Source organism: Saimiri boliviensis, chromosome 15 (assembly GCF_048565385.1).
Source record: "Saimiri boliviensis isolate mSaiBol1 chromosome 15, mSaiBol1.pri, whole genome shotgun sequence".
Classification (NCBI taxonomy): domain Eukaryota; kingdom Metazoa; phylum Chordata; class Mammalia; order Primates; family Cebidae; genus Saimiri; species Saimiri boliviensis.
Window position 1 is genome coordinate 88,574,288 of NC_133463.1, and position 24,597 is coordinate 88,598,884.

A 24,597-nucleotide genomic window follows, 5' to 3' on the forward strand; every position below is an offset into this window, starting at 1 on the left:
GTATGGCTAGAGAACAGTAGATACGTTCTTAGAATAGATATAATATCCAAATTAATTCACTCAGATTAGTGGCAGTAAGTAACAACAATTTTTTTTCCCCCAGACAGAGTCTTACTCTGTCACCCAGGCTGGAGTGCAGTGGTGCAATCTCAGCTCAATGCAACCACTGCTTCCTGGGTTCAAGCAATTCTCAAGTCTCAATCTCCTGAGTAGCTGCCCAGCTAATTTTTTTTTTTTTTTGAGACAGAGTTTTGCTCTGCTGCCTAGGCTGGAGTGCAGTGTGCCATCTTGCCTCACTGCAACCTCTGCCTCCCGGGTTCAAGTAATTCTTCTGCCTCAGCCTTCTTAGTAGCTGGGATTACAGGTATGCACTACCACACCTGGCTAATTTTTTTATTTTTAGTAGAGATGAGATTTTACCATGATGGCCAAGCTGGTCTCGAACTTCTGAACTCAAGAAATCAGCTGGCTTCTGCCTCTTGAAGTGCTGGGATTACAGGCATGAGCCACTGTACCTGGCCTATTTTTTGTATTATCATTATTATTTTTAAGTAGAGACAGGGTTTCACCATGTTGGCTAGGCTGGTCTCAAATTCCGGGCCTCAAATGATCCACCCACCTTGGCCTCCCAAAGTGCCGAGATGAACTGCAGGCATGATCGACTGCGCCAGGCCAAAAATTACTTTTTTTTTTTTTTTTTTTGCCATTTGTCTCACAATCTCAAGATTTGCTCTAATTTAGAAGAAAAGTTTTACCCTATGCTTGCAAAATTCTAAATTAGTTATAATTTAACACAAAGTTGGTGTGAGTGAATGTTTAATGATGCAAAGTATGAGAAACCAGGTAAAGTTACTGGCTCAAAATTATGAATACTGGCTTCTTTTAGCCATAATTTGATTGAGGCAACTATAGGAAAACTGAAAAAGCCATTCAGGGTTCAAGGAAAGTGGGGAATGGCTTCTCACAGTCCTTACTTCTGAGGCTGACGGAATAGAAGTGCTGATAGCACGGGCCATGAAGTCTAAAAGGACCTTTCAAGTAACATACAGAGATTGCTCTGTCCCACCACTTCCTCTCTGTTCCCAAGGGACTTCTAAAGGGGTTTTCAATAAGGTTGCCTGAAGAAAGATATTTTCCATGTGTATCACATCCGGGAGGAGATTCACATCACTCATAAATGCCAGGAAGGCAAATCTTAGCTGTCGTGTTACACAGCCTGCAGTAGCAAGATGTAATAGTTTCTGTATGTATGCTGAAACTGAAACAGGAGCCGTTTCTGGGTAAACAATGCAGTAATGCAAAAACCAAACAAATGCTCACATTTCTGAGCCCATAATGACTATTAAAATTTTAGAGAAATTTATCCCTAAAAGATAATTTAAAAAGCAAATTAACCCATTATTGCAAGTTTTTTTTTTTTTTTTTTTTTTTTTCCTTAAAGAAACAGAGTCTTGCTCTGTGGTCCAGGGTTTCTCTGGGTCTCTATTTCCTGATCTGTTAAAATGCAGATAATAAAGGGACTGGTCCGAAACGGACTGGTCCACATTCCTCGATCTTAATTTCCAAAATCTAAAAAGTGCTGAAAATGTTAACTGTGTTTTTTTTTTTTTTTTTTTTTTTGTGAGACAGAGACTCTCTCTGTCGTCGCTCAGGCTGCAGTGCAACAGTACAATCCTGGCTCACTGCAACCTCTGCCTCCTGTGTTTAAGAAATTCTCTACCTCAGCCTCCCAAGTACATGAGATTACAGACATGTGCCATCACACTCAGCTAATTCTTGTATTTTTAGTAGAGGTGGGGTTTCACCATCTTGACCAGGCTGGTCTTGCACTCCTCATCTCATGAGCCACCTGCCTCAGCCTTCCAAAGTGCTGCGATTAAAGAATGTGCTTTTTCATATTTGAAAAAAACTAATGTGGTAGCAAAACCTGAACAGACGAGGCATTTTATAATCTTTATTTAACTGTTAATGTGATTATTTCCATTTTGCTATAGAAACCCTAGTGATTTTAACTCTGGGATGCTATTAGAGTCTTCTTTTTTTTTTTTTTTTTTTTTTTGAGATGGAATTTCGCTCTTGTTGCCCAGGCTGGAGTGCAATGGCGCGATCTCGGCTCACCGCAACCTCCGCCTCCTGGGTTCAGGCAATTCTCCTGCCTCAGCCTCCTGAGTAGCTGGGATTACAGGCACACGCCACCATGCCCAGCTAATTTTTTGTATTTTTAGTAGAGACGGGGTTTCACCATGTTGACCAGGATGGTCTCGATCTCTTGACCTCGTGATCCACCCGTCTCAGCCTCCCAAAGTGCTGGGATTACAGGCTTGAGCCACCGCGCCCGGCCTAGAGTCTTAAATAATGTATAATGTTCAGCATATTACACTAACATTTTAGTATTTTAAAAATACTGAATTCTGAAACACACCTGGCCCTTAAGGGTTTCAGATGCAGGATTTTGGATCTGTCATAGTGCAGTGGCACAATCATAGCTTACCGTAATCTTGAACTCCTGGACTCAAACAATCCTCTTGTCTTAGCCTCCCAAGTATCTGGGACTATATGTGTGAGCCACCATGCTTGGCTAATTTTTATTTTTTTGTAGAGACAGGGTATTGCTATGTTGCCCATGATGGTCTTGAACTCCTGGGCTCAGTGATTCTCCTGCCTTGGCCTCCCAAAGTGCTGGGATTACAGGCATGAGCCACCACATCCAGCTATATTACTGCATGTTTTTTTTTTTTTTTTTAAGATGGCATTTTGCTCTTGTTGCCCAGGCTGGAGTGCAGTGGTGCAATCTCAGCTCATTTCAACCTCTGCCTCCTGGGTTCAAGTGATTCTCCTGCCTCAGGCACACATCACTATCCCCAGCTACTTTCTGTGTTTTTAGTAGAGACAGGGTTTCACCATGTTGGCCAGGCTAGTCTTGAACTCCTGACCTCAGGTGATCTGCCTGCCTCAACCTCCCAAAGCGCTGGGATCACAGGTGTGAGCCACTGCGGCCTGGCCTATTGCAAGTTTTAAGGAGTGGCTGTAAAACTAACTCTCCTTCCTTGAAAGATACCATTTTGCAGTAATTTGCAATATAGTAGACTCTAAAAGGGTTTAAAAAGTTGAAGAAGCCTTTCTGAAACACAATTACCAGAAATCTTTCCTCTTTTTCCAGCCAGCGCTGATCTTCTTCCATTTCCTGTTGCTGTCGGATTAGCCGCTCTTCCATCAGGTGGGTTGGCAACACTTGCCCAATCCCTCGCAGGTCCAATGCTGTAGAGTCCTGGAAGAAGGGTGGAAAACAGCGCATCCAGTCTCCTAAGTCTGTTCCTATGCTCCTACACTGTTTTTTTAAATGTGTCTTTCAAGAAAAGATAAGCAAAACAGCAAGTATGGTGGAAACAGGATCTCTCACAGTGTGCTTGTGAGGGTAACTTTTCTGGAGGGTGCAATTTAATGTGTGTCAAGCGTCTTTAAAAAGTATACAATCCTTTAGCTCACAGATTCACTTGTAGGGGTCTATTTTAAAGAAATAACACAAGATATGTGCAAAGAATATGCTGTTACTTATAGGAAAAAAGTAGAAACAATCCAGAAGTAATAGAACGCTGAAATATGATACATATTATACAGTATCAAATATTAAATAAAAGAACATGATAATCAGCAGACAACTACAGATACTCTTTGGTTCAAATAAGTAAATTTTTTTCCTTTTTCTTTTTTTTTTTTTTTTCCAGATAGTTTCGCTCTTGTTACCCAGGCTGGAGTGCAATGGTGCGATCTTGGCTCACCGCAACCTCCGCCTCCTGGGTTCAGGCAGTTCTCCTGCCTCAGACTCCTGAGTAGCTGAGATTACAGGCACGTGCCACCATGCCTCGCTAATTTTTTGTATTTTTAGTAGAGACGGGGTTTCACCATGTTGACCAGGATGGTCTTGATCTCTTGACCTCGTGATCCACCTGCCTCAGCCTCCCAAAGTGTTGGGATTACAGGCGTGAGCCACTGTGCCCAACATTTTTTTTCTTTTTAATGAGATGGGGGTCTTGCTATGTTGCCAGGCTGGCCTCAAACTCCTGGGTTCAAGTTAGCCTCCTACCTCAGACTCCTGAGTAGATGGAATTATGGGCATGTGTTACTGTACCCATTTCAAATTTTTAAAATATAGGAGTAGTTCTTGGTTTTATCAGAAAAATTTAGTAAAAATTAACATGGTCCAAAGAACTGAATGCTCTGTCTTCCTTTTTCTTTCCTGGCCTCATGTGTATGCCGCTTATATTCAACTTAGGGATCTGTCTTTCAAATAAACGGACTAATGATTTTAGCATTTCTCCCTGGGTATTTCTTTTAGTTAATAAAAAGTTCATGAAACCAGAAACCATTTGAGTAGATGGGGTATCCTGACCTTTGAATTAAGTCATTAAAATTGGGCTGGGTGTCGTGGCTCGCGCCTGTAATCCCGGCACTTTGGGAGGCTGAGGTGGGCAGATCACTTGAGGTCAGGAGTTCAAGATCAGCCTGGCCAAAATGGTAAAACCCCATCTCTACCTAAAAACACAAAAATTAGCTGGGTGTGGTGACTCCTGACTGTAATCCCAGCCGTTTGGGAGGCTGAGGCAGGAGAATTGCTTGAACCTGGGAGGTGGAGGTTGCAGTGAGCCGAGATCATGTCACTGCACTCCAGCCTGGGCAACACCGTAAGACTCTGTCTCAAAAAAAGTCATTAAAATCAATAAATTTTAGGATTTAGAAATAAAACGTGCCTTAAGCCATGCTTTATTACCTTTTTTTTCTTCTTGAGACAGGCTCTTGCTCTGTTCCCCAGGCTGGAGCACAGTGGCAAGATCGTGGCAAGATATGGCTCAGTGCAGCCTCGACCTCCTAAGCTCAAAAGATCCTCTTACTCCAGCCTCCTGAGTAGCTAGGACTACAGGCATGCACCACCATACATGGCTAATTTTTTATTTTTTTGTAAAGACAGAGTCTTACTATGTTGCCCAGGCTGGTCTCAAACTCTTGGGCTCAAGCAATCTTCTTACCTCAGCCTCCTAAAGTGCTGGGATTATAGGTGTAAGTCACCATGCCCAGCTTTGCCATGTTTTATAAGTTAACAAACTGAAGCCCAAGACACCTGATTTACCTCCACATTGGGCTGCCACATTGATATCTCCTGAGGTCTATGATTCCATGAATCTGCTTGGTCCAAAAGAGATGCCTGACCTGGATAGATGCTGCCAGCCATAGCTGTGATTCCATGCGAACCAGGGTAGCCAGAGACCTGTGAATGAGTTAGGAGGCAAGGTAATGTTCTACTATAACATCTGCACAGTTCTGCTTCACACAAAGGAAACTAAGATTACAGAGAATACTGTGGTAGGCAGAATTACAGCCTCCCACAAAGATACCCATGTTCTAAGCCCTTGAACATGTGAGTATGTTTCCTCACATGGCAAAAGAGACTTTGCAGATATGGCAAAAGAGACTTTGCAGATGTGGCAAGGATCTTGGGATGGGAAGGTATCCGGGATATCTGAGTGAGTTCAATGTCATTACAAGGCTCCTTAGAAGTGTTAAGAGGGAAGCATAAGAGGAGGGAGGGATATGGGATCACTGAAGAATGGTCGGAGAGAGTTAATTCTTCTGGCTCTGAACGTGGAGCAAGGGGACCATGAAACAAGGCAAGCAGGTGGTCTAGAGAAGCTGATAAGGCAAGGAAATGGACTCTCGGCTAAAGTCTCAAGAAAGGAGATTTGTTATGGCTGAATTAGAGAGCTAACGCAAATAAATGCTAGACAATAATAAATTGTTTCTTTGGAATTTCACATTTACTGAAATAATGAGTGCAGATCATTCCTGGGTGCAAAAGCAATAGGAAGCCACAAAAATGGCTGTGCCATGCTCTCCTGTAGAAATCCCCTTTCTTGCCCAACCAACCAGTACCCCTCAACATGAATAACAAGAACAACAACAACAGGCCGGGCGCGGTGGCTCAAGCCTGTAATCCCAGCACTTTGGGAGGCCGAGGCGGGTGGATCACGAGGTCGAGAGATCGAGACCAACCTGGTCAACAGGGTGAAACCCCGTCTCTACTAAAAATACAAAAAATTAGCTGGGCATGGTGGCGCGTGCCTGTAATCCCAGCTATTCAGGAGGCTGAGGCAGGAGAATTGCCTGAACCCAGGAGGCGGAGGTTGCGGTGAGCCGAGATCGCGCCATTGCACTCCAGCCTGGGTAACAAGAGCGAAACTCAGTCTCAAAAAAAAAAAAAAAAAAACAACAACAACAACAAAAAAACACACACACCAAAAACCCCCAAATGTTTGTTCTCTAATGAACTAGGGGCTGATGGTAGGATAAGTTGTACCTTTTAAGTCCTAAGTTCTAACAATGATGACGAAGGCAGAGAGAAGACATTCAGTTGGACACAGAGAAAAATTTCAAGGCAGAGGGAAAATAAGAGGGGTTTCTTTACGTGGTTCCCTCTCTTAATAAAGAGAAAGATAGAGAACAGACTCGGTACTGATTTCCACACCTCATTAGGCTAGTGTTACTTGGTTGGAGGTTGTCAGTTAATTTTGTAGTGAGATAAAGCACAGCCAAAACTGTATTTCCAAATATTAACATATCCTTCAACAAAGGTTTTGTGTATTTATTAGGTCTCTATGCATTAATTTATTCCAAAATTCCATATGAACAATACGAAATTAAAGAATTTTCAAGTAAGATAATACAGTTAGTTCTTACAGTTTGAACGAAAATACCTTAAAAATAAAAACTGCTACTAAATGCAAAATGCTACATCATGAGTTTTGGTGAAAAGGGACATATTATTGCTAGAAATATTTAGGAATTTTCATAACAAGGAGCTTTAAAATGTTCTAAGGCAGTTTTCTACATAATACTAACCATGTAGAAGGATCACTTTAGGTTAAACATGAAGTAACATAGCTGGTCTCATTTATAAGACAGGAAAATTTGGGCTTGGGAATGGTTTATCATAGATGAGTTCAATGAAAAAAAAAATCTTTTACTTAATTCTCTATTCACTCATTTCTACACCGTTAAGTCCTAAGTTCTTAAAGTACTGTTCTAAGCACTTAAAGTAGAGACAAGTCCCCACTCTCAGGGGCTTCCACTGCATTGGTGCCAGCCAGCCAGTAACAAACGAGTTTCAAATCCTGACAGTGCCATACACCAGGCCTGCTAGTACACAAAGAAAACTGTCTCTCTGCTAACAGTCTGCCTCAGTAAGCAGGTGCTGTCATGTTTTCTCTCAACAGTGCTGGTATTCAATTCCCACTCAAGGCCAATTCACTCTCCATTGCAGCCAGGCACAGGCTCAGGGGCTGTTCCCCTGGAGCTCATCTGCTTGTTTGCCAGAGCTCAGGGTCTCTTAGCAATTACAGAGATGGGTTTTCTTTCTTTAAGCCACTACATATCTCCCATTGCTCTGACCCTTGTGCTGGGCCAGGGTTCTTGCTCCTTCACTTATAGAACTAGTAGTAATCAAAACTGACACAGGGCCCTGTGAGCCCCTACCATGAGAAAAGAGAGTACCTTACTTGTCTTCATATTCCCAGTACAGAGAATAGTAATAGGCAGAAAGTAGATGAACAGTTAGTGCCACCTTGCTGAATGAACGGACAGGTGCCCTAGAAAACTCAAATAATTCATTGCTCTGCTAGGCAAGTGGCCATCTCAGAACAGTGTCTCCCAAAACGTAAGTCTGAGTCATCTGCCTCAGAATCCACTGAGGTTGCTTGTTAACAATAAGCTATTCTTGGGCTCCACTTCAGAATTAATATATTAGAACCTGAGGCTAGGTAAAGAGACTAAAATTTCCTGTTCTAAACTACCGCTGATGTATCATCTTTTCTAATAAGAAAGTGCTTACATGCTCCCTTGTTACTGACAGTTAAGTACCAATAGTTAAGATTTTCTGCCCATCTTGACCCAAGAGGTGTTAATTTAAACCATGCTCTCAACAACTCTGTGAAGCAGATAGGAAAGGCAAGTACTGACACCCTCATTAGTACCTTGATTCCTACAGACATTACAATGAGTAAAAAAAAACTAAGCCCTAAAAACCACACTGTATATGATTTATTTATATAAAATTGTAGAACGGGCAGAATCTCTGATACTAGAAGTGAGAAGAGCAGTTGCTCCTGGGGCAGGAGGTGCCTGATGGGAAGGGACACAAAGGAACAGCCAGAGTCAGAGATACTCTGCATCCTGAAGTGGGGATGGGATGCACTGGGGTATGTATCTGTTGGAACAAAGACCTGTGCATTGTAAGGTAAACCGCAGTAAAAGTTAATTACCTTTTTCTCAAAAACAAATGAATTGTTTACTTTGTGTCAGGTCCTTTTCTTTCAAGGATAATTTTTTCTAATTTGTACAGGATATTTGTCTACAAATCTAACACTTTTCACACTTGTCTGTATAGTATTTCATCTGGTTTCTGTAGATTTTGAATTTTATTCTTGCCTTCCAGAAAAACTGTCCAGTTCAGTACTACCTCTAAAGAGTATGTGCCCACTGGCTTCATCTTGTCCTTTGCCATAGCAAGTGGATGAAAAAGCACCTAAGAACAGCAGCAGGGCCTGGTCCTGCCCACTTGAAGACAGAGTAAAAAACAAATGCCTTCTGCGTGGGGTGTCAAGATAACATTCACTCAGTGATTACAGTAACTGCTTTCTCAGCTTTCTATCAGCCAAATTATACTCATAAGTACACAAATAAGAATATGCACAATGTACCTCTCTAGTCCAAAAGTGCTAAATAATCAAATAACACATTTTTTCTCTATAGTGACTGGCATACCTGATAATGATTGGTTTGCACCATGTGCTGTGGGCTGGGATAAAATCCTTCGCTGGATCTCGGACTAGGATAACCTGGTCTGCTGGGCTGTAAAATCAACAGAGCATCACATGAATGAACCTTTGATTTTGGTAAACCTGTGCTTTATAAATAGAAAAAGATATTTTTCTAATAGCGCATAGTTGAAAAGAATGATTAAAAGGTGCTAAGACATTTCAAAGGGGAAAGAACAGCTTTTTCAACAAACGATGCTGGGGCAACTGGATAGCTACATGTGAAAAACTGAAGTTTGACCTCTTCCTCCCAACACACACAAAAATTAACTCAAAATGGATTACGGATCTAAATGAAAAGTTAAAAACTCTTAAGATTCTTAGAAGAAAACCCAAGAGTAAATCTTGGGCAAGGCGTGGAAGCTCATGCCTGTAATCCCAGCACTTTAGACGGCCGAGGCAGGTGGATCACTTCAGGCCAGGAGTTTAAAATCAATCAGGCCAATCTGTTGGGAATGTAAAATGGTGCAGTCACTATGGAGGACAGTATGGCTATTACTTAAAAATTAAACATAGAACTAGCATATGATCTAGCAATTCTACTTTCAGGTATATATAACAGAGAAATAAAAATATATATCCACACAAAAACATGTACGCCAGCTACTCTGGAGGCCAAAGTGGGAGGGTCCCTTGAGCCCAGGAATTAGAGGTCAGCCTGGGCAACACAGTGAGACTGTGTCTTTAAAAAAAAAAAAAAATTAAACACTAACATGTACCTGAATGTTCTTAACAGCATTATTCGTAATAGCTAAAAAGGGGGAACAGTCCACGTCCATCAACTGATAAATGAATAAACAAAATGCTGTGAATCTATGAAAGGAATATCATTTATACTTAAAGGGAATGAAGTACTGGCACAAGCTATAACATGGATGAACTTTCAAAACATTCTAAGTGAAAAAAGCCAGTCACAAAACACAACATATGATTTCATTAATGAAATATCTAGAATAGGAAAGATATCATTCACATAGACCAGGACATAAGCAAGTACATAAGTGGTTGCCAGGGGTTGGAAGGAGGAGGAAATGGGGGAAGATTGCTAATGGGTACAGGGTTTCACTTTGGGGGTGACAAATATGTGCTAGGCTGGGCACTGTGGCTCACACCTGTAATTCTAGAACTTTGGGAGGCCGAGGTGGGTGGATCACTTGAGCCCAGGAGTTTGAGACCGGCCTGGACAGTGAGACATCGTCTCTACTAAAAATAAAAGTCCTAAAATTGACTGGGGTGATGGTTGCAAAACTCTGAATATACTAAAAAACATTGAATTGTACCTCATTTATTTATTTGAGACAGTGTCTTGCTCTGTTGCATAGGCTGGAGTGCAGTGTACAATCCTGGCTCACTGCAACCACTGCTTCCTAGGTAGTGAGCGACTCCTGTGCCTCAGCCTCTCAAGTAGCTGGGATTACAGGCATTTGTCACCTCACCAGAATAATTCTTGTATTTACAGTAGAGACAGGGTTTCGTCACATTGGCCAGGCTGGTCTCGAACTCCTGGCCCTAAATGATCCCCCTGCCATGACCTCCCAAAGTGCTGGGATTATAGGCATGAGCCACTGCACCCAGCCGAACTGCACACTTTCAATGGATAAACTGTATGGTATGTAAATTGTATCGAAATAAAGCTATTGAAGTATCATTAACAACAAAATGGGATAATGAATACTCTGAGCCTAAGGGACCCAAATGCTCTCTGTCCAGTAGTCTGCAACCTGGAGAGAATGCATTTGTGTTCTATTGTTTGACTAATTACTGGTTGTGTGACTGTAGTCAAGTGACGCAACTGACTGGCTTCTAGTTCCTCAGGCAGAAGATGGGGGGTGAGCTAGAGGATCTCTAAAGTCCCGGTCTTAAATTCTCATTTTGTTTGCGGGACAAATGAATTCAAAGTTCACAGTGAAAGAACAATTTAGTCTGAAACAGAAGGCTGAAAGAAGTCAATAAAGTCTTCTAAAACTTGGGGGATTTAACAAGGTGGAAGTCCATTATTCTCTAGCTAAATTAACTCCAGAATTAAAGGAAATGGATTTAAGTCCTAACAAGCTAGGAAAGAAAACGGCTTAGTGCCTGTGTCTCTCTCCCACAGTGCTGGGTGAACACACGCTTTGCTCTAGTTAGGTCCAGAGCATGTTTTGGTCTCTAAAATCAGTCTGTTTCCCCACAGCTTTGCTTATGCTGTCCCCCTGCCTGGAATGTCTCTTCCATCCATCTGTAGAACGCTTCTGATCCTTTCAGTCAGTTAGATGTTACTTCATGCAGCAGCTCCTGATTTTGCCAGTGTAACATAAATATATGTCCTCTGCTCTCCTAAGGAGGCCTTTTTCAAACACAACCTTGGGTTGCAGGTACTTTTGTACTTGCTCTAGTCCTGCTATTGTAACCCATTAAATTCCTGAGGGTGAAAAACCCTTCCTTTTTGCTTTGCCCTGTCACGTTTCTTTTTTATTTTTATTTTTTTGAGATGGAGTTTCGCTCTTGTTACCCAGGCTGGAGTGCGATGGCACAATCTCGGCTCACCACAACCTCCACCTCCTGGGTTCAGGCAATTCTCCTGCCTCAGCCTCCTGAGTAGCTGGGATTACAGGCACACGCCACCATGCCCAGCTAATATTTTGTATTTTTAGTGGAGACGGGGTTTCACCATGTTGACCAGGATGGTCTTGATCTCTCGACCTCGTGATCCACCCGCCTCGGCCTCCCAAAGTGCTGGGATTACAGGTGTGAGCCACTGCGCCTGGCCCTTGCCCTGTTACGTTTCAAACAGTGTTCCAGATAGTCTACTCTAAACCTAACTAAATAAGAACATGAATTCCCCCAAAGACACCACAAACAGGAAAAGGGTATAAAGGGAACATTCTAGGTTTTTCTCTACTCTGTGTGCTAGGGTGGCAATTTCCAAAGTATGTTCTACAAAGTGGTTGTGCTAAATTAAAAGAGGTTAAAAAAAAAAAAGTCTGGCTACCTTTGTACTTGTTTTAAAGATATGTGTTAGTATGTAAGCATTAATAATGGTTGCAGGGGAAAGGGTTTCCTGAATCAAATGTTCTTGGAGTCCAAAACGGAAGGAGGCAGAGCCGGGAACTGGAACAATCAAGAGAGCTGACAGTTGCCCAGTGATGCACTCTTGATAAATTCAGGAAGGAAAAAAAAAGGTTGCAATTTACTCTGTATTCTGTCTGTACTAAACTATGTCCTTTACATACAATTTGATAATTTTGATCACTACATTGCTATGAAACAATATTAAAACCCCTATTTTACAGAGTCTCAGATAAATTGGGCAATCTAAATAGGAGCATAGGGGTGGTAATGGTAGAACTGCCTGACTCCAAAATCCGTTGTGTCAAGATGCTATTCTATGACAAGCGTACTTCTGACTCAGCAAATAAAAAGGAACATACAAAACAAATAGACCAGAGAATGGCAAAAGCAATGTAAAACATCTCACAGTGATGCAAAGTCTTAACTGGGTAGCAAATAACACAAGGTTCCACTTCAAAATAAAAACAACAGGTAAAAAGTTGAAAATACATCTCATGTTAGACAAAATATCTGCACAAAGCACACCACAAAATCAAATGCTGCTAACCAACAGCCATGGAGAGTGCAAACGTATCGGTAAAACAGCTCTGCTTCTGTTCTCTACAAGTCGGAAGTTAGCATGGTGGTTAAGAGAATGCCAGGGTTCACAGGGTGCTTCAGCTATCTGTGCCTCCCTACTGTCAATAACAAAAGGAGTACAATAACCAGCAGCTACCTCCTGGAGCTGCCATAAAGATTAAATACATTAATATATGTCAAGATCTTTGAAAATGGCTTTCATGCAAGTCCAAAAGTGTCACCTGCTAGCAAGTACTGAGTTAGCAGAGTAATGACACCTCTTCCTCCAAGACAGAAACTTGGATTTTAAAAAAGCAAAATAATGGCACAGGGAATTTTTGCTGAAATTCTCCCAAGTGAGGAAGGACAGAAAGGAAGGCACTGGTATTCTAAACTAGAAGTCCTCAACTGGATGGCACTGTTCCTTCAGAAGCATTTAGAGTACAGTCAGCACTCCCTATCCACAGGCCCAGCATCCATGGATTCGAACAACCGCAGATTGAAAATATACAGGGGGAAAAAAAATAACCAAAAACAATAATACAAACAAAAAGACAAGTGTAACTATGTAAGCTGGGTGCAGTGGCTTACGTCTGTAATCTCAGTACTTTGGGAGGTTGAGAGGGGTAGATCGCTTTGAGCTCAGGAGTTTGAGACCAGTCTGGGCAACATGGTAAAACCCTGTCTCTACAAAAAATGCAAAAATTAGCTGGGGAATGGTCGCTCACACCCGTAGTCCCATCTACTTGGGAGGCAGAGGCTAAAGAATCACTTAAGCCCAGGAAGCGGAAGTTGCAGTGGCCTGAGATTGCACCACTGCACTCCAGCCTGGGTGACAGAGCGAGACCATGTCTCCAAAGATAAATAAATAAATACAAACACACACACACACACACACACACACACACACAATTACATAAATGTTTATATACTATATATGTATATATTACATATGTGTTTATATATATGTGTATATTTATATATATGAAACAATGTAGCATTTATGTTGTATTAGTTATTACAAGTAATCTCAAGTACACTGGAAGATGGGCTGAGCATGATGGTTCAAGCCTGTAATCCCAGAACTTTGTGATGCCAAGGTGGGTGGATCAACTTAGGTCAGGAGTTTGAGACCAGCCTGACCAACAGGGTGAAACCCCGTCTTTACTAAAAATACAAAACAATTAGCCAGGCATGGTGGCAGACGCCTATAATCCCAGCTACTCGAGAGACTGAGACATGCGAATCGCTTGAACCCAGGAGGCGGAGATTGCAGTGAGTCGAGATCCTGCAACCGCACTTCAGCCTGGGCAACAAAGTGAGACTCCATTTCAAAAACAGAATATGCCAACAACAACAAAAAACTAAAGTATACTGGAAGATGTATGTAGGTTATATGCAATACTGGGCTATTTTATATAAAGAATTTATGCATCTGTGGATGTTGATCTCCAGCCCTTGCAGATATTAAGGGACAACTATATTAGCGAGGGTGCCTTCCATGATTGCACAACGGGTATTAAGGTAGATGTCAGCAGGTGAGATTTCTGGCAATGAGGGGACAGGCCTGAACAACAGGATTTGTTTCATATCCCACAGGATTTCGTTTGTTTGTTTGTTTTCAGACAGTCATGCTCTGTTGCCTAGGCTGGTGTGCAATGGCACAATCTCAGCTCACTGCAACCTCTGCTTCCCAAGTTTGAGTGATTCTCGTGCCTCAGCCTCCTAGGTAGCTGGGATTACAGGCATGTGCAATCACACCTGGCTAACATTTTTATTTTTATTTTTTGAGATGGAGTCTCGTTCTGTCTTCCAGGCTACAGTGCAGTGGCGCAACGTTGGCTTGCTGCAACCTCTGCCTCCTGAATTTAAGTGATTCTTGTGCCTCAGCCTCCAGAATAGCTGGGATTACAGATGTGCACCACCACGCCCAGCTAATTTTTGTATTTTTAGTAGAGATGGGGTTTTGCCATGTTGCACAGGCTGGTCTTGGAACTCCTGGCCTCAAGTGATCCACTCGTGTTGGCCTCCCAAAGTGCTAGGATTAAAGGCCCGAGCCTCCATGACCAGCTCCCACAGGACTTTCTACTGGCTCTCTCAACTTTATGTAAGTAAAATAACAGCAACAATACAATCCCTGTTGCTTGAACACAGAATGAATTCCACTTTACATATTAACACACATGACACTTTGTATAGTTTATGAAGCACTGAACTCTCCAGAACAGCAATTACTATGTATACTGATGGGCAATTTTATTTCATTTAAACTTTACCGATATTTTCTTACCATTTTAGAAAATAACATCACCAAGACCAATGAGATTCCTATCAGTTAAAGCTGTGGGGTCTGCTAGTCACTGCTATATTCATGGTGAGTCCACAAACAGGTGTAAGGATCTGGCTATGCTACCATGTCTCCCAGTGTCACCAGACCTGAGTGCTTTATACATGCATGCATAATGTTACAAAAAATGACTTTCCTTTTATTTCTCCTGTGCAGTTAGGTCTCCAAACACTAGTATTCCTACACTGATATTTTGAAATTGGTAAGTCATTCTATTACCTATGTATTTTATTTCAGGATTAGTAAACAAGACATTATAAAATCATTTTTTATAAAAATGCTATGCTTGGTTTGATTAGGGCTGAAGAACAATGTTCTGGGGCAGTTATTCTGAAACATTTCATTTTCAGGACCCCTTTACACTCTTAAAGATTACTGAGGACTCTAAGAGTTTTTGTTTATTTGGAATATAACTACCAACACTCATACTGTTAGAAATTAAAACGGATACTAAGAAGTATTCATTAATTCACTTAAAAATAATCTAATCACATATTAAAAAAACACCTACTTTCTCAAAACCAAACAAACCAGACTGAGAAGGACACATGTCCATCTACATTTATGTAAATCGCTTTAATGTTAGGCTTTAATGAAGGCAGAAGTTTCTCATATCTGTTTCTGCAGTCTGTTGTTATGTTCTGGTTTGTTGCAGTATATGAGGGAAAAAAGGAATCTCATACAGCTGTACAACTGAGAAAGGGAGGAGTATTTCAGCATATTGTGGGCACAACTGTGGTACTGTTTTTTGATTCGACACCAAAATGCAAGTAGTAGCTTCTTAAAGGTGAGTTGCGATGTGGAATTTAAAGTGGCATCATCTGCTACATTAAAATCCATAGAGTTAAGCGGGGGGAAAAAGGGAAAAGATCTATTACTTTATCTTGAACTTTTTTTTTTTTTTTTTTTTTTTTTTTGAGACAGAGTTTCGCTCTTGTTACCCAGGCTGGAGTGCAATGGCGCGATCTCGGCTCACCGCAACCTCCGCCTCCTGGGTTCAGGCAATTTTCCTGCCTCAGCCTCCTGAGTAGCTGGGATTACAGGCACGCACCACCATGCCCAGCTAATTTTTTGTATTTTTAGTAGAGACGGGGTTTCACCATGTTGACCAGGATGGTCTCGATCTCTTGACCTCGTGATCCACCTGCCTCGGCCTCCCAAAATGCTGGGATTACAGGCTTGAGCCACCGTGCCCGGCCTCTTATCTTGAACTTTCAATGGACCTTCTACTTGTGTGATTTTGTAACATCCGTGTAGGTTATTTGGAAGATACTGATTTACTGTGTTATACAGATCCTCCCAATGTCTACACATTTCAGTAAACAACATACATATTTTTAAAAAATCACGTTAATATCATACTGAGCTTACTACAACAGTCAAGAATTTAGAATGCTGCCAAGATCACAATGGTAAGTTTTTCAAAATTCAAATTTTAGCTTGAAAACTCAAATTTTATCACTGACAACAAATAGTTGTTTTCCTGGAAGTGACAGCCTCACTTCTTTCTCTTCTGAGAAAATATCTACCAAATATGCAACTCTGAACAGTATGTCTGCCGGCTGTTCTTTCAAATAAAGATGGTCTTCCATGAAAAAAAGTGTTTAGTCCAGCTTGCAACTCAACTGCACAGTGCCTTCCTCAAGACAGACATAATGTGCAGGTGTGTAGCAGTAGGGCCAACATGTCCTTCCTGTGTCATCACGTTGGATACTTTTCACTGCTTCATCAAGGCCATTCTTCTGCAAAATGGGTTTTTTTTTTTTGGAGACAGATTTTCGCTCTTGTTGCCCAGGCTGGAATGCAATGGTACAATCTTGGCTCACCACAACCTCCGCCTCCTGGGTTCAAGCAAGTATCCTGCCTCAGCCTCCCGAGTAGCTAGGATTACACGTGTGCACCACCACGCCCTGCTAATTTTGTAGTTTTACTAGAGATGTGGTTTCTCCATGTTGGTCAGCCTGGTCTCGAACTCCTGACCTCAGGTGATCCACCTTCCTCAGCCTCCTAAAGTGCTGGAATTACAGGCATGAGCCACTATGCCTAACCAGAAAATGGCATTCTTCTTCTTTTTGTGTGAGCACAGGGGTGAAGAACACAGTGATGACCAGTACAGTTTCATGCCATTGTGCTGATTTGTGTTAAGATGTTAGCAGTTCTATAAGTAAAAGTGTCAACATACTGGAAAAGGCAAATAACATCTTTTTTTTTTTTTTTTGAGACAGAGTCTTGCTCTGTCTACCAGGCTGAAGTACAACGGCATGATCTCAGCTCAGTGCAACCTCTGCCTCCAGGGTTCAAGCGATTCTTGTGCCTCAGCCTCCTGAGTAGCTGAGACTCCAAGTGCAGGCACCACCATGCTCAGCTAGTTTTTGTATTTTAGTTGAAACAAGGTTTTGCCATGTTAGCCAGGCTGGTCTCAAACTCCTGACCTCAAGTGATCCACCTGCCTCGAGCAAATAACATCTTAACATTACTATCAAATGAGTTCTGATATCGTGGACCTTTGAAATGGTCATGGGGACCTGCAGAGGTACAAGGACTACACTTTGAGAATGGCTGTGCTAAGATACTTTTCCCCTGAGGCTCTCCATTTATCCAGTGGGAATCTTCGGGAAAGCAATGGGCACAGATGAAAATGAGCATTTAATGGGCACTCCTATGCAGGGCTTGTCTCAGGCAAAGTTCTCTAAAGATTATTATTATATGAAAAAACTGGTATTAAGTATGATGAAGTGATCAATACATATTAATAATTAGCTTTGTGGTTATAATGCTTTTACTGTATTCAGTAAGTATAATAAGCTTTAAAATAATTTTAAAATTTATTATTTTTTTTTTTGAGACAAGGCCTTGCTATTTTGCCCAGGCTGGAATGCAGAGGTGCATATACAGCTCTCTGTGCAGCCTAGACCTCCTGAGCTCAAGAGATCTTCCTGCCTCAGCCCACTGAGTAGCTAGGACTACAGGCACATGCTACTATACTTGGCTAATTTTTAAAATTTTTTGTAAAGACAGAGTCTCATCCTGTTGCCCAGGCTGGTCTCGAACTCTGGGGCTCAAGTAATTTTCCTGCCTAGTCTCCCAAATCACTGCAATTATAGGTGTGAGTCACCACACCCAGCCTGTAAGTAAACTTTTAATTTGAATCTGGATTGGGAAAGAGAAAGACATTTCACTTTATAAAACTAATTAAGCTAAATTAAAATTTTTTATATTAGTGTTAATAACACAAAATTTACCTACTGAAGCCTGAGATCCTATCTGAATTTCAGAAATCTAAGTGGTTCTGGAGGCTGACACGACAGGACTGTTTAAGCCCAGCAGCTCAAGAGAGCTTAGGCAACATAATGAGAACCCATCTTTATTTAAAAAAAAAAAAAGGAAGAAAGAAATTAAAAAAAAATCTAAATAAGACGGCCGGGCATGGTGGCTCATGTCTGTAAACCCAGCACTTTGGGAGGCTGAGGTGGGAGGATCACCTGAGGTCAGGAGTTTGAGACCAGCCTTGCCAATATGGTGAAACCCTGTCTGTACTAAAAATACAAAAATTAGCCAGGCATGGTGATGGGTGCTTATAATCCCAGCTACCCAGGAGGCTGAGGCAGGAGACTCCCTTGAATCCAGGAGGCGGAGGCTGTAGTGAGCTGAGATTGTACCACTGCACTGCAGCCTGGGCCAAAGAGCGAGGTTCTGTTTTCAGGAAAAAAAAAAAAAGAAAAGAAAAAGAAATCTAAGTAAGACTTACTTATTTTAATATATCACAGGCAGAATTATGAAAACTCACCAGAATCTACCTAATTCTCATTTCACGAAGTAGAGGAAGTGAGGAAATACTAATCTACCATCTTGGAGATCACGGACTCATTTCAGACGTGCCAAATACTGTGACCATAAAAGCAGAATTTGATTCTAAAGACAAACACTGGGAAGGCAAAAACTGCATATAGGACTTGATTCTGATTGGCATGGAAGTTCAACAATTAACAAATTAATATTTGTTAACAACCATCAAGCATCTGTAATCTACACTACTTTAGATGATTTTTCTAGCCATTAAAACTTTTTTATTTCTTGAGATAGAGGCTGTTTGTTGCCCAAGCTGGAGTGTAGTGGTGCTCTGCCTCCCGGGTTCAAACAATTATCCTGTCTCAGCCTCCTGAGTAGCTGGGATTACAGGTATCCGCCACCATGCCTGGCTGATTTTTGTATTATCAGTAAAGATGGGCTTTTACCATGTTGGTCAGGATGGTCTTGAACTTCTGACCTTAGGTCATCTACCCGCCTCAGCCTCCCAAAGTGCTGGGATTACAGGTGTGAGCCACCATGCCTGGCCGCCATTAAAACTTTTAATCTGGGGGTTGCAAATCTTTTCTTTAAGGGAAAAAGAGTAAACGTTTTAAATTGTGTAGGCCATACTGTCTCTGTAACAACTATTCATTTATGCCTGTGTAGGGTGAAAGCAGCTGTGAATAATACACAAATAAATGGATGTCTTCCAATAAAACTGTGTTCCAATAAAACTTTAACAAAAACACAGTGGCTATAGTTTCCTTATCTGTTTATTTAACAAACCTTTGTGTGGTGTGGAACAATCTGCTTATAGGAAAGAGTCTCAAAATATGTAATTTGAAAATACTTAAAAAAAAAAAAAAGCGTGAGGATATGTAAACTGTGACACCAAAAAAGCAGCCAGGAAGCCTCATTATCGCTGCCCATTAACCTAATTTAGAAAATTAGTCATATTCTAAAAATCGAATAGATTGGGATGTAGAAAAATGTATAGATGAAAAGAACTGATTTAATCCTGCGAGTTTTAGGGAAGTGTTGCATTCTGTGGTGCTCATTACCAAATATGTGACTTTGCACTTAAGTGTACTAAATAAAGTGCTGTAAAGTGAATTATCTTCTAACATCCCCAAGAGGTACGAAGTACAAACAGTCATTTTGCAAATGAGAAATGTGAGATTTGGAGTAGTAGGTAACTTGCCCAGTCATCAGACTGTAAATAGCAGATCCCCATGTGAATGAATCTACTTGGCTTTAAGGCCTGAGAAGTTAATGATGAGATTCTCCTGCCTCCCAGTACTGGACTATTCTGCAGTAGTCAGCAAATTTTAAAAAGGCAAACTTGTAAACAGAACATGGAGGGCCTCAGGTGCTGTGATTCGGGGTACATGTTTTTTCCTGTAGGTAACTAAGGACTTCCTGTTATTATGCTGGGAATGACAGAGAAATGTTCAGGTGTTCTCACTGCCTAGTTTAATGTAACATCCATCAGACAGGTATGTTTTTCTTCTTTGGGCCTTGGCCTCTCTGTAAAAGGGGCTGGTCTGAGGCACCCTCTGTCTCTCACCTTTTGCATAATTGTGTTACTCACTTGTTTTCACTTTCAGTGTATGTTTTACTGTTATTAGAGTTCAAAATAATGACCAAGAAAAGTTTTCAGCCTTCAAGATGAAAAACATCGGTATAACATCTAAACAGTACTTTTGTCTTACCAGATTTCTGAACACTTTTCATAAAGAAAATATAGAATTGCTAAAGGTCCTTAACATATTTTTTTTAACTAATCAAATATCAAATGGTGATAGTAACTACTAACTACGAAAATCCTATTATCTATTAACTTTCTAGAAAAAAAGACAGAATTAGAGCATTCATGACAAGTAACCCAGTATGTGAAAATAGCATCCTGTCAAAAGCCAATGGTATATAAAGATTTATTAATCTAGGGAAAGCATTACTCTGTCTAAAATCCCCAGCCACAGCACAGCCCAGCAACTATCAAAGGCCTGGGCTGACCTCTCCCAGGCAGGAGGGGCACCAATAAAGGATCTGAACATAAGTGGGCAAATAAGGTCTAGGGAAGCTGCTGGAAGATCTTATTAAGGAAACAAAGCAACTGCAATGTGCTTGCTTTCCCAACAAACAACTGAGTCACCAGCTATGAAAAGAAAAAGGCAAAATTGTGCAGAGTTCTCAACAAAAAAATATGGTCAGGTAGAAACAGACTCATTTTTAAATTAAGCGAAATGCAAAGCATCTGTGACCTAGCTTCATGTTTTAACCCACACTTGATCATTAGGGAGATCTCTGACAACCAACAAAGGAAAAACTTCCTTCAAGTTAGGCAGCATGGGAAAAGCATGTTAAGATGACATCTAATCCAACTGCTCAGAGCTTAAAACAGCCCCTACTTGAAATACAAGTGAGGAAAGTGAGTACACACGAGGGTAATACAAAAAGACGTGCAAACAACAAAAAAAAAATTGTGTTATAACTATTACTCTTAGAATAACATGAAATTTTATATTCTCCTCACAGAAAACAGCTGCCTAATTGTGAATCTCAAAAGTAAGAGTAACCCCAAAGTTGGGGTGAGGACGGTACCTACCTTGGGCGGCGCTTCATCAGACCCTCCGGAGTCCCAGGACACTGTAGCCTGTCTTCTGGACTCCATCCTCATGCGTTCTTCTTGCTGAGCCTTCTCTTCCTCCAGGATTGTGCTAGAGAGACAACACATTGTCTTAGGGGAGCTGACAATCAGAGTTAGCACATACTAGACCCCACCCTGAGTTATCTAAGGAATACCAGTTGGCTAACAGTAGATGATAACAATAAAGAAAGGATCCTACAGACAGGGGAAAGAAGGATCAGGTTTCTAACTCTTCATGAAATGATTCTAGAATAGCCTTGGTCCAAATGGGCAAGTCCATTTAAAGCACAGCCATAGGTAAGAACAAGATAGCTGGTAAGAAAAAGAAGTTGCAGAAAATGAAGGACAGGCCAAGAAGAAATGTTTGCACGCCAAACATCTGCTATTGTTGAGCAGAACAGAATTACCCTGAGAAATCCCACGCAGCACTTTATCAAGCATATACATGTCTGAGGACAGATTCTTTTCACACAAAATGTGATCACGCCAGCAATTAGCAATCTGGCCAATAATCACCCTAAATTGCTAAATACAATCTTCCTTTCGTTCAGCTTGACCAGTGCTTTAACTGATCAGGAAAATAAGGAAAAATGTGACATTATTTACAAATGCTTCTGAAAATACTACTTGCTTTAAGCTGAAAACCCCATAGTTGGTAACACTGCTACTTACCACTGCTTGACTACTCAGAAGCTATCTGAAGTCCCACATACGCTGCAGCCTCTGCAGTGACTGCTAGGCGGCTTCTTCATCTTGGCTGTCTGCCATCACATAAACCCCTCAGAATGCAGCCAAAGTGAGACTCTGCTAGCTTCCCATTCCACACAGAAGCCCCAGGGCTCAGCAGGCAGCAGGTCTTTGAAACCTTCGTCCTAACTATGACAAACAGCTCTTCCTACATTCCTACAGCTCTAGAGTTCTAATAATGACGCTCATTCAAAGTTTCTGGTCTCCTGGTAGATAGTGTGGAGTAAACAACCACCCAGAATTACTTAGGAAAGAGTGACATCAGTGCACCAGACTCTTTCTAATCTGGGAATTTGCTCAACTGTTTAAAAAGACATTCCTGCTTGGTTGGAGGCTAGAGTGTGCTGCTGTTTCTCACACAACTTAACTTACACAGTCACCTTCTGAGTCAGGAAAAGAGACAAAATTTATTTCGTAACTGCCCCAAGTCAGTGAACCATCACTATAGATGTTAAGACTTTTTTCATCCCCAAACAAAAGGGTTGTCTGCCTCAAGAAATGATCACATCAGCATTTTACATAAAAGCTTTTAGTCAAAAGTCCTACTTCATTCTCAAGATATGGTTTTGGTTTCTTTCTTGCTCCAGTTAGGTGATCATGGCTCAGCAAACACCTCAAAACTTTTCCTAGCATTTAAAAATTGTGCAGCAACCTTGACAGACAGGCAAGATGCTCACTGGGTGCCAGAACTGTTGGGAACCTGGTTCCATGTGCCAGGCCCAGGTGAGTCCAAGTAAGTGGTGCACGGAAGTTTGGGGCCAGGTCTGGGGAAGGAGCACAGGGGTCCTGAGAGGGCCACTCTCTCTGCTCTGTCTCTCTAATCAGAAGAGCCCTCCCCTCAGCTGCTGGGAGGATTAAGGGAGATGGTGGCTGTGAGAGCATCTGCTGTAAATGTTAGTTGTCATCAGTGGGTATTTCTAACGGCATTTATTTGAGGGCCGCTCATTCAGCAAGTATTTGGTAACTTGCTAAGGTTTTGAGGTGCTTTGTCTAGGAGAAAAGAAATACTCAAAACCCTGAAACAAGGCCAGGCAAGTTGGCTTATGCCTGTAATCCCAGCACTTTGGGAAGCTGAGGTGGGAGGATTGCCTGAGCCTAGAAGTTCAAGACCAGTCTGAGCAATACAGCAAGATCCCATCTCTATAAAAGATTTAAAAAAAAAAAAAAAAAAAAAAGCCAGGTATGGTGGCACATACCTGTTGTGCCAGCTACTTTGGAGGTTTGGACAGGAGGATTGCTTGAGCCTGGGAAGTGGAGGCTGCAGTCAGCCAAGATAGCAACCACTCCTCTACAGCCTGGATGACAGAGCGAGACTTGTCTCTCTCACACACACACCGGGAAAAAAAAAAAAAAAAAAGGAAAGAAAAAAACAGTAAAAAAATAAAAACAAAACAAGAAAGCCCTGAAACAGGACATGAATGTTACGACTAAGCAGTAGAGAAGAGCTTGGCCTGGTACATTCTAGCTGCAGAACCAAGGGGGAGAGGGCACTGCCTCAGGCCCTGGGGGAAGGTTAGGGAGGAAGAGTCCCAGCATCCCAGCAGGTCACAGTTATAGACTCATACCAAGTACATAATGCTTGTGTGCTTTTGGTCATGTAATGAGCATTACATGACCAAGGCATAGCAATGGTTTGTCCATTTCTTATGTGAAAATAAATACCTTTATATTTCAATTTTTCTTATGTATCTACATTCATGACTTAAAAAAACCACTTTTTGTTATACTTTGAATGAAACAGTGCCTGGCACACAGCTGACACTTAAGTATTTACTAAACGAATAAATACTGCATATGGATAAAATATGTGCATCATCATGACCTATTAGATGTTTAACTTAGCTGAGAAAATTCAGGGATCCTTAGTGGTTAAGAAAAAACTGAATTGGAAAACGCCAAGGCTCAAACTCATTGAGTGATGCTGAGATCAGGATTAAATCCTGCCACAGAGCGGTTATGTGACCATGGACCACTCTGTCCCTCCACGCTACCTACCTACCTATCTTGCAGGGTTGTTGTGAAGATCTAAATGAAAATTAGACAACCTACGTGACGAGCTCTGAAATGCAAGAAGCTTTTAAAAATGTAAAGAACTATTAGAAATTCCCCGTCAAATAATCCTTTGTGCTAATGGCTACCATTCCCACAAAGAGCTATAAGTCATTTTCTTTCTGGTTTTGGGGGTGGAGTCTCAATCTGTTGCCCAGGTTGAGGTACAGTGGCATGATCTCAGCTCACTGAAACCTCCGCCTCCCAGGTTCAAGCAATTCTCCTGCCTCAGCCTCCCAAGTAGCTGGGACTACAGCTGTGTTCGCCACCAGGCCTGCCTAATTTTTTTCTATTTTTAATAGAGATCAGGTTTTACCATGCTGGCCAGGCTGGTCTTGAAATCCTGACCTCAAGTGATCCGCCTGCCCCTGTCTCCCAAAGTGCTGTCGCCTGGCCTCCTGTCTTTTTTTTTTTAAGGAGATGGAGTGGCACTACATTGCTCAGGCAGGTCCTGAACTCCTGGGCTCCAGAGTAGCTGGGACTACAGACTTATGCCATCATGCCTGTGCAAATATTTCAAATGAGTTAAAATCCAAGTAGAG

At 41.5% G+C, this 24,597-nt stretch overlaps 1 protein-coding gene across 29 annotated transcripts in view; it reads right to left on the bottom strand.

The window, feature by feature from the left end:
• The window catches only part of PTK2 (protein tyrosine kinase 2), a 353,655-nt gene that overhangs the window by 39,197 nt on the left and 289,861 nt on the right, over positions 1–24,597 (bottom strand). For 28 of the 29 annotated variants that reach the window (XM_074387211.1, XM_039464853.2, XM_039464846.2 and 25 more), the window contains 4 exons: positions 21,218–21,329; positions 8,812–8,898; positions 5,126–5,263; positions 3,137–3,268 (listed from right to left, as the gene is read on the bottom strand). In XM_074387211.1, coding sequence (XP_074243312.1) covers positions 3,137–3,268; positions 5,126–5,263; positions 8,812–8,898; positions 21,218–21,329 — 469 coding nt within the window. Of the gene's footprint in view, positions 1–3,136; positions 3,269–5,125; positions 5,264–8,811; positions 8,899–21,217; positions 21,330–21,931; positions 23,131–24,597 lie in introns of those variants that run through there. The other variant, XM_039464856.2, reaches the window with a different exon arrangement.